Source organism: Plecotus auritus (assembly GCF_963455305.1).
Source record: "Plecotus auritus genome assembly, chromosome: 12".
Taxonomy (NCBI): domain Eukaryota; kingdom Metazoa; phylum Chordata; class Mammalia; order Chiroptera; family Vespertilionidae; genus Plecotus; species Plecotus auritus.
In genome coordinates, this window is record NC_137778.1 from 27,326,466 (window position 1) to 27,340,429 (window position 13,964).

General features: G+C 40.5%; 1 protein-coding gene across 2 annotated transcripts in view; it reads right to left on the reverse strand.

Annotated features, from left to right (window-relative positions):
- PRRX1 (paired related homeobox 1) overlaps positions 1-13,964 on the reverse strand; it is a 64,067-nt gene that overhangs the window by 12,594 nt on the left and 37,509 nt on the right. For both annotated transcript variants that reach the window (XM_080649118.1, XM_080649119.1), the window contains exon 2: positions 182-357. In XM_080649118.1, coding sequence (XP_080505244.1) covers positions 182-357 — 176 coding nt within the window. The remainder of the gene's footprint in view (positions 1-181; positions 358-13,964) is intronic.

Here is a 13,964-nt window from a genome sequence, read left to right on the forward strand (position 1 = left end):
GGGGCAAAATAGCACCCAACCCAAAAATTGTCTTTTCACGCCCTCCCCACCCCATTTCTAGCATTGCTCTGACCAGGTTTCTTTATATAAAGTTGAGATCAGCACAGTAAAAGTGGCACTTTCCGATACTGTGGGTTAAGCAGTCTTCACGGATGTGCTCTGAGGGGAGGACTGGGCTTACCTGCACTCTGGCTTCAGTGAGGTTCACCCTGCGGGCGAGGTCTTCTCGCACAAAAGCATCGGGGTAGTGGGTCCGCTCAAAGACGCGCTCCAGAGCCTGCAGCTGGCTGCTGTTGAAGGTGGTCCGGTTCCTCCGCTGCTTTCTCTTTTTCTTTTCCTCTGAGTTCAGCTGATCATCTGGAATGGAAGACATTAATGATAAGAAGCGAAAGTCATGTTGAGGAGGGATGGGGTTCCCCCTTTATACTTCTTCTCTGTGTATCTACAGTGAGATACTGTTTCCTTTGCTCACTGCTTTACCAAGATGCTAGAGCCAAATGCCACCCATAGGTGCTCATTAACATCCTGTGCCCAGAACCCCAGCAGTTCTGATGCTTGGTTGCTGCTTTGAAATCTGAGACCAGACCTGAGCTGTCACAGGGACACTCTTGCATGCTCCGTGAAGCCTGTTTTGTCAGAGGCTAAAGGAAAATTTTACTGTTGTCCATGTTCTCTAGACTTCGCTAGAGCTGGAGGAGGAAGAGTAGATGGCTTTAGACCTTATTTATATCAGACAATATTGTGTTCATTCAGATAGTTTCACAACCAAGGAGACCAACTATCCCCTTGGTCCCTCTCCTCAACATACCCACCTAATCACAAATGCAGTGTGATAGAGTAAACTGATTAGAGGGGGTTCTATTTTACCATATGTTCTCCTGGAAACAGCCAGTGATTCCTAATTGCTTTGCTCAAGGCTCTGTGCCGTTGCTGAGGCCTCAGCCTAGAGCAGAACTAATGCTCACAGGACCATCCACCTAAGCTGACAGTGGCCTGGGACTTGCCCTGTCACCCTCTGATAACTCAAGAACAGGGAACAGCACAAAAAGATCTCTCACAGTTTCACCCCCAAATTGAAGTCTAGGGTCTGAAGACCTTACGGTCCTTTGGAGAAACATGACCCCAAGTTTTCACTGTCCAATTCCCTCCTTGGTTTCCTCTGAGTTCCCCCAAAAGTATACTGGCAAGCTGATCACCCAGCCGTCTACAGTAGGTAGAGAGTCGTGTTCTCCTGTCTTGCCACCACTGCTCAGCCCAGGAATGATGGATGTGTATACTGAGTGGAAAACCAGCTGTGCTAGCACCCCATCGAGCCGTCACTTGAGACCCACGCCACTGCCACGTCTGTGAAGCAGAGACCTACAGCATGAGCTGCTGAGGCCGAAGTCCCTTGCCCAGCCTGATGAACTGAACATCCATATCCACAAGCTCTCTCTCTCCAAAGAGATTGGCTCAAAGAGAAATGTGAGGGTGAGAGAGGATGGAGAGAGAGGAGAGCTTGTCTACTTGCTTCACATTCCACAGGAAGGAGCTCTTAACTATATTTCTAACATGTAAAGTCTCCTGATCTTCTCTGACCGTAAGCATACAACACACTCAAGAAGACTACTAGCTCCAATTATCATGTCCTAATGACACCTACCTGAGCTCTAATATTATCCTTATTACAAATCTAGGGAATGTTCTAGATGTGGGTGCACATTCAAAGTGTAGCTCAAATCCAGCAGCTCCTCACTCAGGTCTCTCAGTGCCTAACAACTGAGGCTTCTAAGTCCTTCTGATCAGAGACCTCTTCCTCATGCAGGCTGCCTTGTCAGCAATGCCCTTGGAACTTAGAAGAGAGAAGGCACATTTCTTAAAGTATCTAGATATAGCTTGTTGAATTTTTCAGGGAAAATGGGAGACTTTTCTTGTCTTTACACACTGTTCTGTAGAAAAAACAACCACCTGTATGATCTCAACCACTTTCCTCCGGGTAGGAAGCCCTGATAGTCATTCTCTTGACTTTATGGTTGGTCTGGCCCATCACCTTTGTAGTATTTGTGTTTTTTTAAATATTTTTTATTGATTTTAGAGAGGAAGTGTGAGGGAGAGAGTGATAGAAACATCAACAATGGGAGTCATTGATTGGCTGCCTCCTGCACACCCCCTAATGGGGATTAAGCCTGCAACCTGGGCATGTGCCCTGACTGGGAATCAAACCCCATGACCTCTTGGTTCATAGATTGATACTCAACCACTGAGCCACGCCGACTGGGCGTCTGGTATTATTGAACCTCTACCAGGAGCTCTGCTTCCAAGTCACCGCTGTGACACTTAATAACCAACAGATCGGTGGCATCTTGAGAATGGAACCAATTTAATGGTCATGATTTCTGGGATCTCTCAAGATCTGGAATATTCTAACCAACATTCCAGTTATACCACTGTTTAGTTACGAGCAAAATTCGTTTACCACAATGTCAACACTAGAATGCAAGCACCTAGGATCAAACACCTATGAGCAGTTAGTTGCATTGCATTTGTATTCTTCTTCCTATTTGCACATTTGGAGTCATTCCTATTGTTCCCATTCTCTTTCCCAACTTTCTGTGTATACAGTTCTGTATGTCCTATACTTCAGGTCTTTCTACGTCATCCAGGCCTTTACAACAACACCACAACCTGCATTTCATGTTCCCATAACACAGAAGTCTGCAAAAAATCCTTAGCCTCCATACCTACCCCAGACTGAGACCTGACCAGAGGCTATTGTTTCTAATGATATAGAGGGAATCCTTTATAAAGCCAATGACATGATTTGTTTTCTTCCCTCAGGAAAAAAAAATGCTTCTCCAATATAACCACAAAGTCTCAACCCTTTGTGCTGTTGTGTAAACTTGTTTCTTCTTGGACTGCCAAACTGTGATCACTAACAAGAGTATTTTATGTTTTATTCTTAGTTCTACAACCTGCTACAGAATCCTTGGTAGTTCTTTGTCATCTTCCACTGTTCACTCAAATCCCACTGACTGTCCACCATCAAGCACCAGCTCCCCTGGTGTGGGAGCCAGGGAAATAGAGAATTAGAGTTTCTGACAGAGAGTAAATAGCTATGATGACCTGAGACCATTCCAGCAAAAATTTCCCAGCGAACATTCTTGTTGTTTTTAACAAATGAAAACACCAGTCCAGATCATGTCGAAGGTGAGAAAAGACACACGAATGACAGGGGTCCAGGGAGTCTGGGTCTGGCAAATGTCCTTCAAAGTGTGTGGATAATAGAAAGAGACAGTGAGGGGGCAACAGGGACAGCTTGAGTGGCAGCCTTTGGCTCGTCTGTCTTTGCTCAAGAATCACAAAGTGCGAGTCCCCATTTTCCCCCATGCACACGCAAGCACAGGGTCCAGCACAGTCTCTGCAGCAGTGTGAGAGGAAATATAAATACTGTAGAGGTTTAAGAATGAGGGCATTGGCTCAACTGGTGTTGGCTCAGTGGTTAAGTGTCGACCCAGCAACCAGGTCACTGGTTCGATTCATGGTTATCAGGGCACATGTCTGGGTTGCCGGCTCAATCCCCAGTAGGGGGCATGCAGGAGGCAGCCAATCAATGAGGTCCTCTCTCGTCAATGTTTCTGTCTTTCTATCCCTCTCCCTTCCCCTCTCTCTAAAAATCAATAAAAGCATATTAACAAAAGAAAAGAAAGAATGGGGGCATTGGAAGGACCTGTGATAAGTCCATCAGATTCTAGACTGAATATAAGGGAAAGAAAGCAATGTGTTTTTATCATTGCTGGAAGATCATCTTGCTTGTGAAAACAGCTACAGTGAAGGTTGATTTTGAAATATGTATTCAAGGATATTGACATCTAATCAGGAAGCATCTCATTCCTTGGAATTTGGAAGTGGGTAGGATTCACTGAGCTACAGAATAACCAAAGGGGACATGGATGCATATTTACCAAAATCATAATGCTTCAAATCCAAGGTGTTTACAGGTTTTATGGATGATTATGTATGTTGTGGATGACAACTAATTGCAAGCATGAAGTTATCAACAAGCTTTCAGATAAAATAACAAGCCAAAATGACCCCATTAACCAGGTGCAATCAGAAAATATTAGCACCAAATGAAACCGGAGAAATTGTCTAATTCAGCCCTATTATTTGACAGATGGGGTGAATAACACCTAGAAGAATAATGTGACTTGCCCCAAATAACAATACCAGTTGTGGCTGAGCAGGGCTCCTAATGCTACTCCATTCTCAAGAGCAGATGACAAGTGTGTGCTGTGCATGAGAGGAGCAAGGGAATGTTAGGGATATAAATTAAAAACAAACAAACCTCTACCCTGGGAAAACTTTATGGGAAAGACAGGTTTTCCATCATCTATAATAATAAAAGTGTAATATGCTAATTAGACTGGACAGCTGAACAACCTTCCAGACGTCCTTCCAGACAACCTTCCGGATGAAGCCGGAGCTGTGAGGGCTAAGCCCCTTGCACGAATTTCATGCATCGGGCCTCTAAAGAGGGTCTAAGAAAGAGGGTCCATGTGCATCACATGTTGTCATTCCTATCAGAATAGCCATTAAAAAATGCAACCATTCTCTTTCTTCCCCCATTGAAAACATAGGACACATCTGCAATACTTTCAACAATAAAGATACATTTTAAAAAAATAAAAGCCCTGACCCAACTAAAAAATAAAAATAAAAGCCAAAAAATGCAACCATTCTCATCTAGAATAGCTACTTTGATCCAGATGTTCTTGAATTTTCCTTTTTAGTGGCCTCCATAAGTCCTTGCTTCATAAATTAAATATGTGCAAGGTTATTTCATCACAGTAGTACACCCCATCTTCTCCACACACCCACACTTGCACTTTTTTTTTTTTCATTTTAGGACCCAGTTCAAAATATGTTTGCTCTGACACATCTGAAATCTTACCTCCTCTATAAAACTTCACTGGTAAGTCCATTCTCTAAATTCCTATATATATTTAGTATAGAATCAAATACTTGGCTAAAATTATGGTTCAGTTCTTTGTCTGTAAATGTTTTGTCACCTCAGGTATTCCTATAGAAAAGAAATAGGGTGTCTAGCTAAGTTAAATGACAATAAAATGTGAAGGAGTTATGATAGTATTGTGGTATAGAAGCTGTCCCAGAAAATCAGAATCTTGGTGATTCATCTGAATAATTTCTGAATTCCAGGTATTCTTTTTAAACAATGCATAGCAAATAATTGGGCTAACATTATCTTTCTCTGTGGATAATTTTACTTGGGGGATGGGGGACACCTCTTACCATGTTTCTTTTTCAAATAGGTTAGTCATCAGATCTAGAGATGGGTGAAATTGTGGTGGTTCGGATCCCTTTGAAAATGCAGGAATTGGCCCTTCATTTTCATTCCTCAATAGAAAAGCAGTTCTCAGTCAAGGATGGATTGAAGCAAATAGGAACACACATAGAAAGAGTTATTTTTCAGTGGGTCAGGGTGTTAGCATATGTGCCAAGCACTTCTCCAGGAAAGAAGCCCTAGGTCCCAGGTAGGATGCCCCTGGTGCATTCAATTACAAGTTCAAGAGAGCACTAGCTCTGACCTTGGTTCTAGCATGAAATTCACTCTGGACTCCACATGAGGCTGCCAGAGTCGGTAGAGAAGACAGCATGAAGTGCCATCCTCAGGACTGAGGACCAGGCAGCAAGCCATGATGCCCTACTCACAAAGGCCTTGCACTCACCACCAGGCTTGGGTTAACTCCCCGAGACCCTGACCCTCTTCTGCTCTCTGTTGTGTGGGAGGAGCCTTGGAGAGTCCAAATTGGGATGCCAAGTGTAATTTCAAGGTACAGCAAGAACATATTTTAAGATTAAAATCCGAAGAGAAATGTGTTGTGTGTGCCCAAGTCCCATCAATTTGGGAAGCATTCTGATGCAAGAAGGTAAAACTCCAGCTTCAGTAGCAGAAACCAAAGGCCACATCAAAGCCTGTCTCCTGCCTCTTGGTTGAAAACATGACAGGCGAGCGGATCTAAAGAGCAGCCCGCTGATCATTTTATGGGCATGGAAGAATGTTTTCAAAGGACCTACATTGCACAACAACTACTTACTTTAATGGGATTTATGTGGTTCAGGCCCTGTAACCTTAAGAAAATTGAAGGGAGGTATAATTGCAAAAGCCACTAAAAACTGTTTTAGCTTTTATTGCAAGCCCTATGAAAAGCAGCAAGATAGAGCTGCGGCATCCACTTGCGTTTCTTCGGTTACACTGAGTTCCAGTTGCAATTAGGACAGCATCCTTTTAACATGGGCCCCGGTAAGTGGCACATGGGTCGCCAAACTGGGCTGACTGCTGCATTGTAGACCAAGGTTAGTGCATCACAACGACCAAAGCCAACATCAGCAGCACATCCATACCTTCTCAACAGCATCATCTACCAGTGAGTCCTAGCATCTGTCAAAGGGGGCCAGGCCGCTGCCTATACAAATGCCTAGCTGTGCAGCTGGCTATTGTCACCCTAGGGTGTATTATCACCTTACAGCTGCCAGACCCTGAATGTTACATGGTAGTCTTTGACATGTATTTTTTTCTTCTTACTGTCAACTTGGCCTAGACATGGTTTATTTTTAGTCAAGTATTGGTCTTAAACCTTATAAAATAGCATTAAAACACCTTAAATGTTATTTGGGGAACATATTTTTCTTTGGAGAATAACATGCTCTAAAAGTGTAAAATAACAGTATTTTAAATGGTTTTGACCAAAAAGATAAGTCAGTGGCTCTGGCTAAAGCCAGTGCAGTTTTATGTAGATACAGCTCAAAGTTGAGCTCTCTCAGTGTAGTCGGCCTTCCTCTGAAAAGAAGACACTGGAGAATGTGAGAGGTAGCATATTGCAATTGGTACTATGTTTGACTTCTTCACATCACATTTCCTTCCACTTCTCTAGGACCAATAAGTTCCACAGAGCCAAAATGTTAACACAGTTCATATCACATTTTCTGCTTTAACTCTCTTAAGACATTTTTCTGAAAGGATTCAGAAACCTCCAGGACATCAACAACATAAAACAAGCCTCTCCTTCAATCCTCTATTGGAGCCATAACTTTCTTCTGGGGCTACATTGATCATTTCCCCCGTGCTGGCTTGTTTGTTCCATATGACTCTGAATCTATTTTAGACTGAGAGTACAAAGTTGATGTTTGTATTTAATCAAAGCTCTTAGCAATGCTCAGTAAATATAAATGAATAATCAGATATTAAATAGTCATATATTGAGATTATTATTATAGGAGTTCAGTTACTGAACAGAATACCTTCACTTTTTGATAATAATCAAATTCTGGCTTTAGACATGTAACCTACTCCCAATTTCTCAATGGATGAATCACTTATTGACTCACTTTTCAATTCATTTCTGGAGGTCAAAAAAAGTAAAAAATAAGAATGTTCTAATCAGACCCAACTAAACTGTAATTGAGGAGAGGGGACGCAGAGGAATAGAATGGAAAGTTAACTGTTTTGGAAATTAGAAAACCTGTGTTTTCCTATAGACCCTGCTACTTACTAGCTGTGTGGTCTTCGGTAAGATACTTTACTTCTCTGACCCTCAGTTTTTGAAACAATAGAATGGAACTAGGGTCATTTGCAACTTTGATGAACACATAGCAGGCAGATAGTCTGACTCGTCATAGGCATTTGGTCAGATGTGCTGAAATTTCCGCTTGGACAGGGACTCGTCAACGTCCATCACTCCTTGTCTTTCTGTTCACTCTGCTGGTATTTAACTATTCAGTAAGCTTTCTATCACAGCATAACTGGGGAGAAAAGTACAACAACCATTCAAATATGTTGAGATGACAGCTTGGCTAGAGAGCATAATTGATATCTAGGGAGTTTGAACAATGAAAAAAAAAAGCTTTAAAAATCAAGAACTGAAACATGGAAAATTGCTCATGGAAATTATGCCTAGAAGTTTGTCTAAAAAGCCCCATTTGGGACACTTCTGCCGCTAGTCAATTCCTGGCTTTCTGACAAGCCAATTTTTCTTTCTCAATTTAGGTTTTGAAAAGAAACATTCAGAAAGCATGCAGATTCTAGCGCTCAAAAACAGGTAAGCAATTGGTGCCTTTAACAAGTAACCTCATGAGAAATAAGGTGTTTTTTTTAAAGGCAGGAAAGAGAAAAAAGGCCAAGGGCTAAAACCAGGCCATGAAAATTCAATGATTTCCCTGCCTATTTGCTTTGGGTTGACTAATTTGGTTGCCACATTCTGAAAACACAAAAGTTGGGTCATATTACTCAATATTTGCTCAGTAAGGGTTTTTTTCTAAATGTCGGAGTGCTTTGATAAATTCTAACGGGATACAAAGAAACCCAGGAAGGCAAAGTTCTGGGAAAAAGAGTGCATTCTGACCAAGATTTTAAAACCTCTCTAAACTTGCCATATTCCAGGTGTGTGGTCCCCTTGCAAGTGCCTGGGATTTGACTAAGATTACAAACAGAGCTCCAGAGGAGCCATGCTCTGCTGCCTTCTTCTGGTAGTGGTTTCCCTTTGTAGCGAGGCTGTTGTCATTTCGTACGAGACATAACATCAATCTTGACATCAGCGGTAGAGATTGGTGTCTTCATGGGAGGTGACCGCCCTAAGCCATTTTGTTTTAATGATTCATTTTTAAGTAATAAATGTTAATGTTCTAAAGACAAATCTGATAAAAAACAGATTTTTAAACAACAACAACAAAAAAACACAGAACAAAACTGAAAGCAGATAGCAACAAAGGAGATGTGTGTAATGAATGAGTAAGCTCAGCTTTTGGAAGGCCAGTGATGACAGAGCAAGACTCTCTTACTTGCCTATAAAGATAAGTATGAGGCATTTGAACACTTGAGAATAGAAGCATGACTTGTGCTTCCTTATATGTCTTCATCTCAACTTAAAAGGACAAGATGCCTATAGCAGAGAAAGCCACAGGGAACAGAAAGTTAGCTTTTCATCACAGGAAGAGGTGGAGCCAAGGGAAATTCTGTATGGAATAGATGAGGAGGGCTGGAGAGGAAATTAAAGCCCCTTCAATCTTCTACATCAAACTAATGAAGACAGAAAAATGCTAAAATGGCCAACATAAGAAGCTTGGTAATTTGTAAATAATGTTTAAGTGAAAGGAAACTGAAATTCTCTTTCAAGAATAAGAAAAGCCAAAGCGTCAACTGTGGTTGAAAGCCGGACATTTTTTTGAGGAATATACCACCCTGTAATATCTCTGGGTTTCAGCTTTCTAGTCTGTCAAATGGTTTGCTTTAAGAGAAAAAAGGCACATGGTTTTAAAGTGTAATGACTGGGTATAAGCATTTTCTTAAGTTTTGCTTTAAATTCTATTATGAAACAAATGTGGAAAGAAGTTTGGATTGGCAATCAGGAGGCTCAGGTTCTCATTCAGAAGGATCACGGACCAAATCTGCAATGTTAGGCCACAGTGGCCTTACAGGCAAAAATTATAGGTTGGGCTAGGGCACTAAGATCTCTTTCAAATCCAGCATCCTGGGTTTTTAGGATTGTTTATATGTTTTCAGTAGAAAACTTTCAATAATTATTTGTTTTAACAAAATGACTGAATCATGCCCTTCTGTTGCTATGTTTTTGGTTTTGCTTTGTTTTGTTTTTGTCTTTGTTCTGGAAAACCTTTGGCTAGAAAATATATCAGACGAGAACTATACTCTAATTATACATGCCTGGAGAAAGCTTAAGCGACTGACCTATTCCTCCATGCCCAGAGCACCCTGCACAAATAAGTCTCCAAATTGAAATTAATATGAATCTTTATTTTAAGTTAGTTTACCTAAAAGCACAATTAAGAGCAGGAGGAAACCAGAGAGATTTCTAAGAGACAGATTTCTAAGAGAAAGGTTATTCTAACCTTTAAATTGACTACAGAGAAATAGGAGTAACTGCTCTTTCTTTGCTTTCTTCTACCAGCCTTGATCTTCTTTGACTTTGTCTCTTTTTGCCAAACAACACATTGTAGGCCTCACCCTATCCACTGACTCATTATATTGATGGCTCCTTCTCCTGCCCCAAGTCTCAGTTTACTGGTCAGCTCTTCATAGGGACCTTCTCTGATCAACAACCAAAAGTATCCTTTCCCTCATTATTCTCCTTCCAGCAGCGGAAGGACGTGTGAATTGGTAATTATTGATATTGTCTCACACTACAATATGCATTTCATGAGGGCAGGAGCCTTTTCTGACTTGTTAACGGCTGTGTCCAGCATCTAACATTAGTGCCTGGCCGCCTTCAGGTACCTTTCTGTGAATGGCAAAATGGTTACGTTAACTGTGCTTGGTGAAAACGCCTGTTGCCCATATCCTGGTCAATTCACGCTCAACCAAACCTGGCAGTCCTTTCAGGGATGCATTCCTGTAAATTCTTGGCACACGAGTGTCCCTGTTATAAAGAACAACTGCATTCTCTCTAAGGCATGTAAGTTCCAGAAGCATGTGTTACCCAGGTCTTCCATGCACCTTCCTTGTGCATGACTTTGCATCAGTAATTATCTCCCCAATGAGAAGGTAAAACTGAGGGCAGGTGAGAAAAGTATGTGAAACAGAACCCCATTCATCTTAGTAGCACTCAGTACATCCTTGACTTTGATAATGATGACACATTTAGAATTACTGACCATTTAGAGATGACTTAGTACAGTTATTTCTGTTCCAAAAAATTTATGTTTACCTTTAGGTTGTATCCTCTTCTAATTAGTCATTTCAAGTCACTGTGTCTTCTATCCCCTTTCACCGGCAAAGGAGCATGGGTAAAAAAAAGCCTGGCTAATTCTTTCTCCAACACACAGGAACATTACTGCCTGTCAACCACACCTAAACCTAATTATATGGTGATTTCCTCTCCAGGGATATATGACTGTTTAAACTAGTAAGGAAGATGATGCACTAACATCATATGAGAAAAATGTTTTTGGGCAAAATACCCCAAAATCCATGTGGAATAATCTTATTCCACTGAATCATGTCCCCTGTTGCTGAACAGCCCTAGAGACCTTGTTAGGTGATTCTGTCTGCTTGGAGTGGAAACTTATGAGTAATCTATGTGTCACTGTGACTCATGTCATGACCACCACTTCCAATCCCCCATCATCTGTAAGCTGGCACAAAGAATTCATACTGCTCAACTCATAACAGGAAGAAGTCAGGATTGAGGAAGAGTTTGGTTAACTTTTCTAGTTAAATCTTCATTAAAAAGATGATTTAATTAGAAAAGTTAACCAAAGCTAAGAACAATGACTTTTTAGTCACCACCTAAATCATTCTTTTCCTTGGCATCTGTTTCTGTCATGCCTTCAATGTCAGTACAGATGTTCTTCCTTCCACATTCTTGCATCTTTGCTCAGATGTCCACTACTTTAAATTTTTTCCAACTTTTAAAATTACTTTCAAAAAAGGACTTTGATGATAGTATGTCAAACCAGGAGGAAGAACAAACTGGGACAAGCTAGGGTGTAATTCCACTATTCAACCATTCCCCAACCATCAATAGGACTTTCATTTGCCAGCCTTCTTCTCATTTCTTCTCTGTTCCTCTGCAACTCCAATTAAAATGACACATTTGATGACATGATTAACCTACTGGAAGTCAGCACCTTTAAAACAAAGTATCTTAGGGATACTCTAGAAGATTTTACAAACTCAGAGACTCATAAAAATCATCTACGGATTAGGTATATAGATGGAAGAAGATATTTTAGAAATCAAATTTTATAATCACAATGTTGCCATAAATTGGTTAAAGTAAGTGTGTGTAGTGGTAACTGATTTGGGCAAAAGTGGGGGCATAGTAAGCTGCAGTTTAAAAAATTTTATTTCACCAAAGAGGGAGTTACCTAGAAGGAAAGCTGCCCCCCTTGTAGCTATTCAGATGTATTTCAAGGACCCCTACTGGGGTCCTTCACTTTGTTCTCTGTGGTTATTTCCATACTAACGTTCTAGGGGTAGTGGTCAAACCACCCTTTATAGCATTATTAGACATCTTTCTCTACTACAGATCTGTTAGTTTGGGGTAAATCTTCTTGGCTAGAGGATTATTATGCTTTTATTTCCTGGAGACTTACAGTTTTAGCACCATTTCCAGCTCTTCTCAAAGCTAACAGGGCACTAGCTTTGGTGGCCACAGAGCCTGGTGTGATGTGATGTCAGTATGGTTTATGTCTTGACTTGGGAAAACCCATTTTTTATATCATAGATTATTTCTAATTAGTCATAGGTCACAGATCAGATTTACATAATAGTGATTTTATGCCCTTTCCTATGTTTTCAGCAATCTAGTGTTTATAAACCAGTGGATTAGAAGTCAGACAGCCTGGGTTCTCACTCTGTCTGGTCCTAAAAAGTCATGTGATTTTTTTCCTTTCCCAGTCATGTGATTTTAAGAATATAACTTTGTCAATCTGGGTTTCTATTTCTATGCTGTCAAATTGGGCATCGTATTAAACTGTTTTTAGTGTCTCTTTCTGATTTTCAGTTATAAATTCCTCTTCAAATACTTACCAGTCAATAAATCTGTGCACTCAAAGAGGGACATAGTAAAAAATAATATATCTATTTACTAATTATATCTGAGTTTGGAATACATGAATTTAACAATGGATTAACTATATATTATATAATTTCATGGATGCATATTTCTGCAGTCAAATCTGTAGTTTTCTAGATGTTTTAAATAACATTACTGATTATCTTTGTGGATATCAGGGTTATGTCAACATTGCATGGATGCTTATATTCTTTGAGATATTTTTAAAGAAAATATTCAGATTTAGCAGGTGTTCAAACAATGGAGAAGAGAGCAAAGATGAAAAACTGTTTTATAGTGTTCTGGAATTTTAAAATAACCTAACATTTAAAGATGGGGGCATATTTCTCCTGAAATGTCTGTGTACCTACGTGTGTGGGTGGGTGCGGATATGTATTTCTGTGGGTGTACATGTAACTTAGCTCAGACAATCCTGGGGTGAACTGTAACAGTGCTATAAACATAAGAACCAGAAGCAGATCCGATTGCCCACAGTGGAAAAGACCAACCTGTGGCTTTGGGAATCATTTCACTTGTTTGGGCTTTCTGTGTAGCCCACTAAAAGAGCTAAGACATATCATCGTTACCTAGTCTCATGCCAGCTCTATCTGGTAACTCACTTTGACATATCAGTTTTTAGGTAGGAACTCCCAGTCAAAAACCCATGTGATATCAGTGCCAGTTGGCCTCAGCTGTAAACAACAACAAAAACAGAGAAGTATTTTAAAAAGATATTTCAGATGTTTAAAATTTAAATAAACTAAGGCAGAAAGTATAATGTTCCAAGTGAAGTCAATTCCCAAGTGGTGTTGGTTGGTACAAACAAGTACTATATCAGTGGGGTCTTAAATTGCAGCATAATGCAGACATGGAGGAGGAAAAGTGGCAAAGAAAAAAAAACACACACAGGACATTAAAGATGAATCACTAAGGATGATCTTCTTTTAAACTCTGAGAGTTCATACATCCCACTAGGACCAAAGTAATATGTGAGACTTTGGAACCATTGCAGTATATGTTTCAAAGTCCAGGGCAAAGCCACTGGGTAAGTTTTATGACTCCCTCTACAAAAGCAGCTTCTTGTCGGAGCTGGAAAAATAATGTTACCGAGGATCCAGGAACAACAGAATCTAGGCCTGTTTGTTAGATTTCAAGTTGCTGCCTCCTCCAAAAAGAGAGCATCCAGAAAAAAAAATTTATTTCCAAGAGCAAGAGAGAACGTCTAATATTAAGGATTAGGAAAAGTTTGGTGTATAGTCTATCAGACACAGGCTGCAGATCTGTTAGGGCAAATCTGTCTACCATTTGTTTCAACAAAGACATCATGAAGGTGAGTTTCTCCAAGATTATTCCTTATGGGAGCTCAGGACAGGAGACAGGAAGATATATGCCACCAGC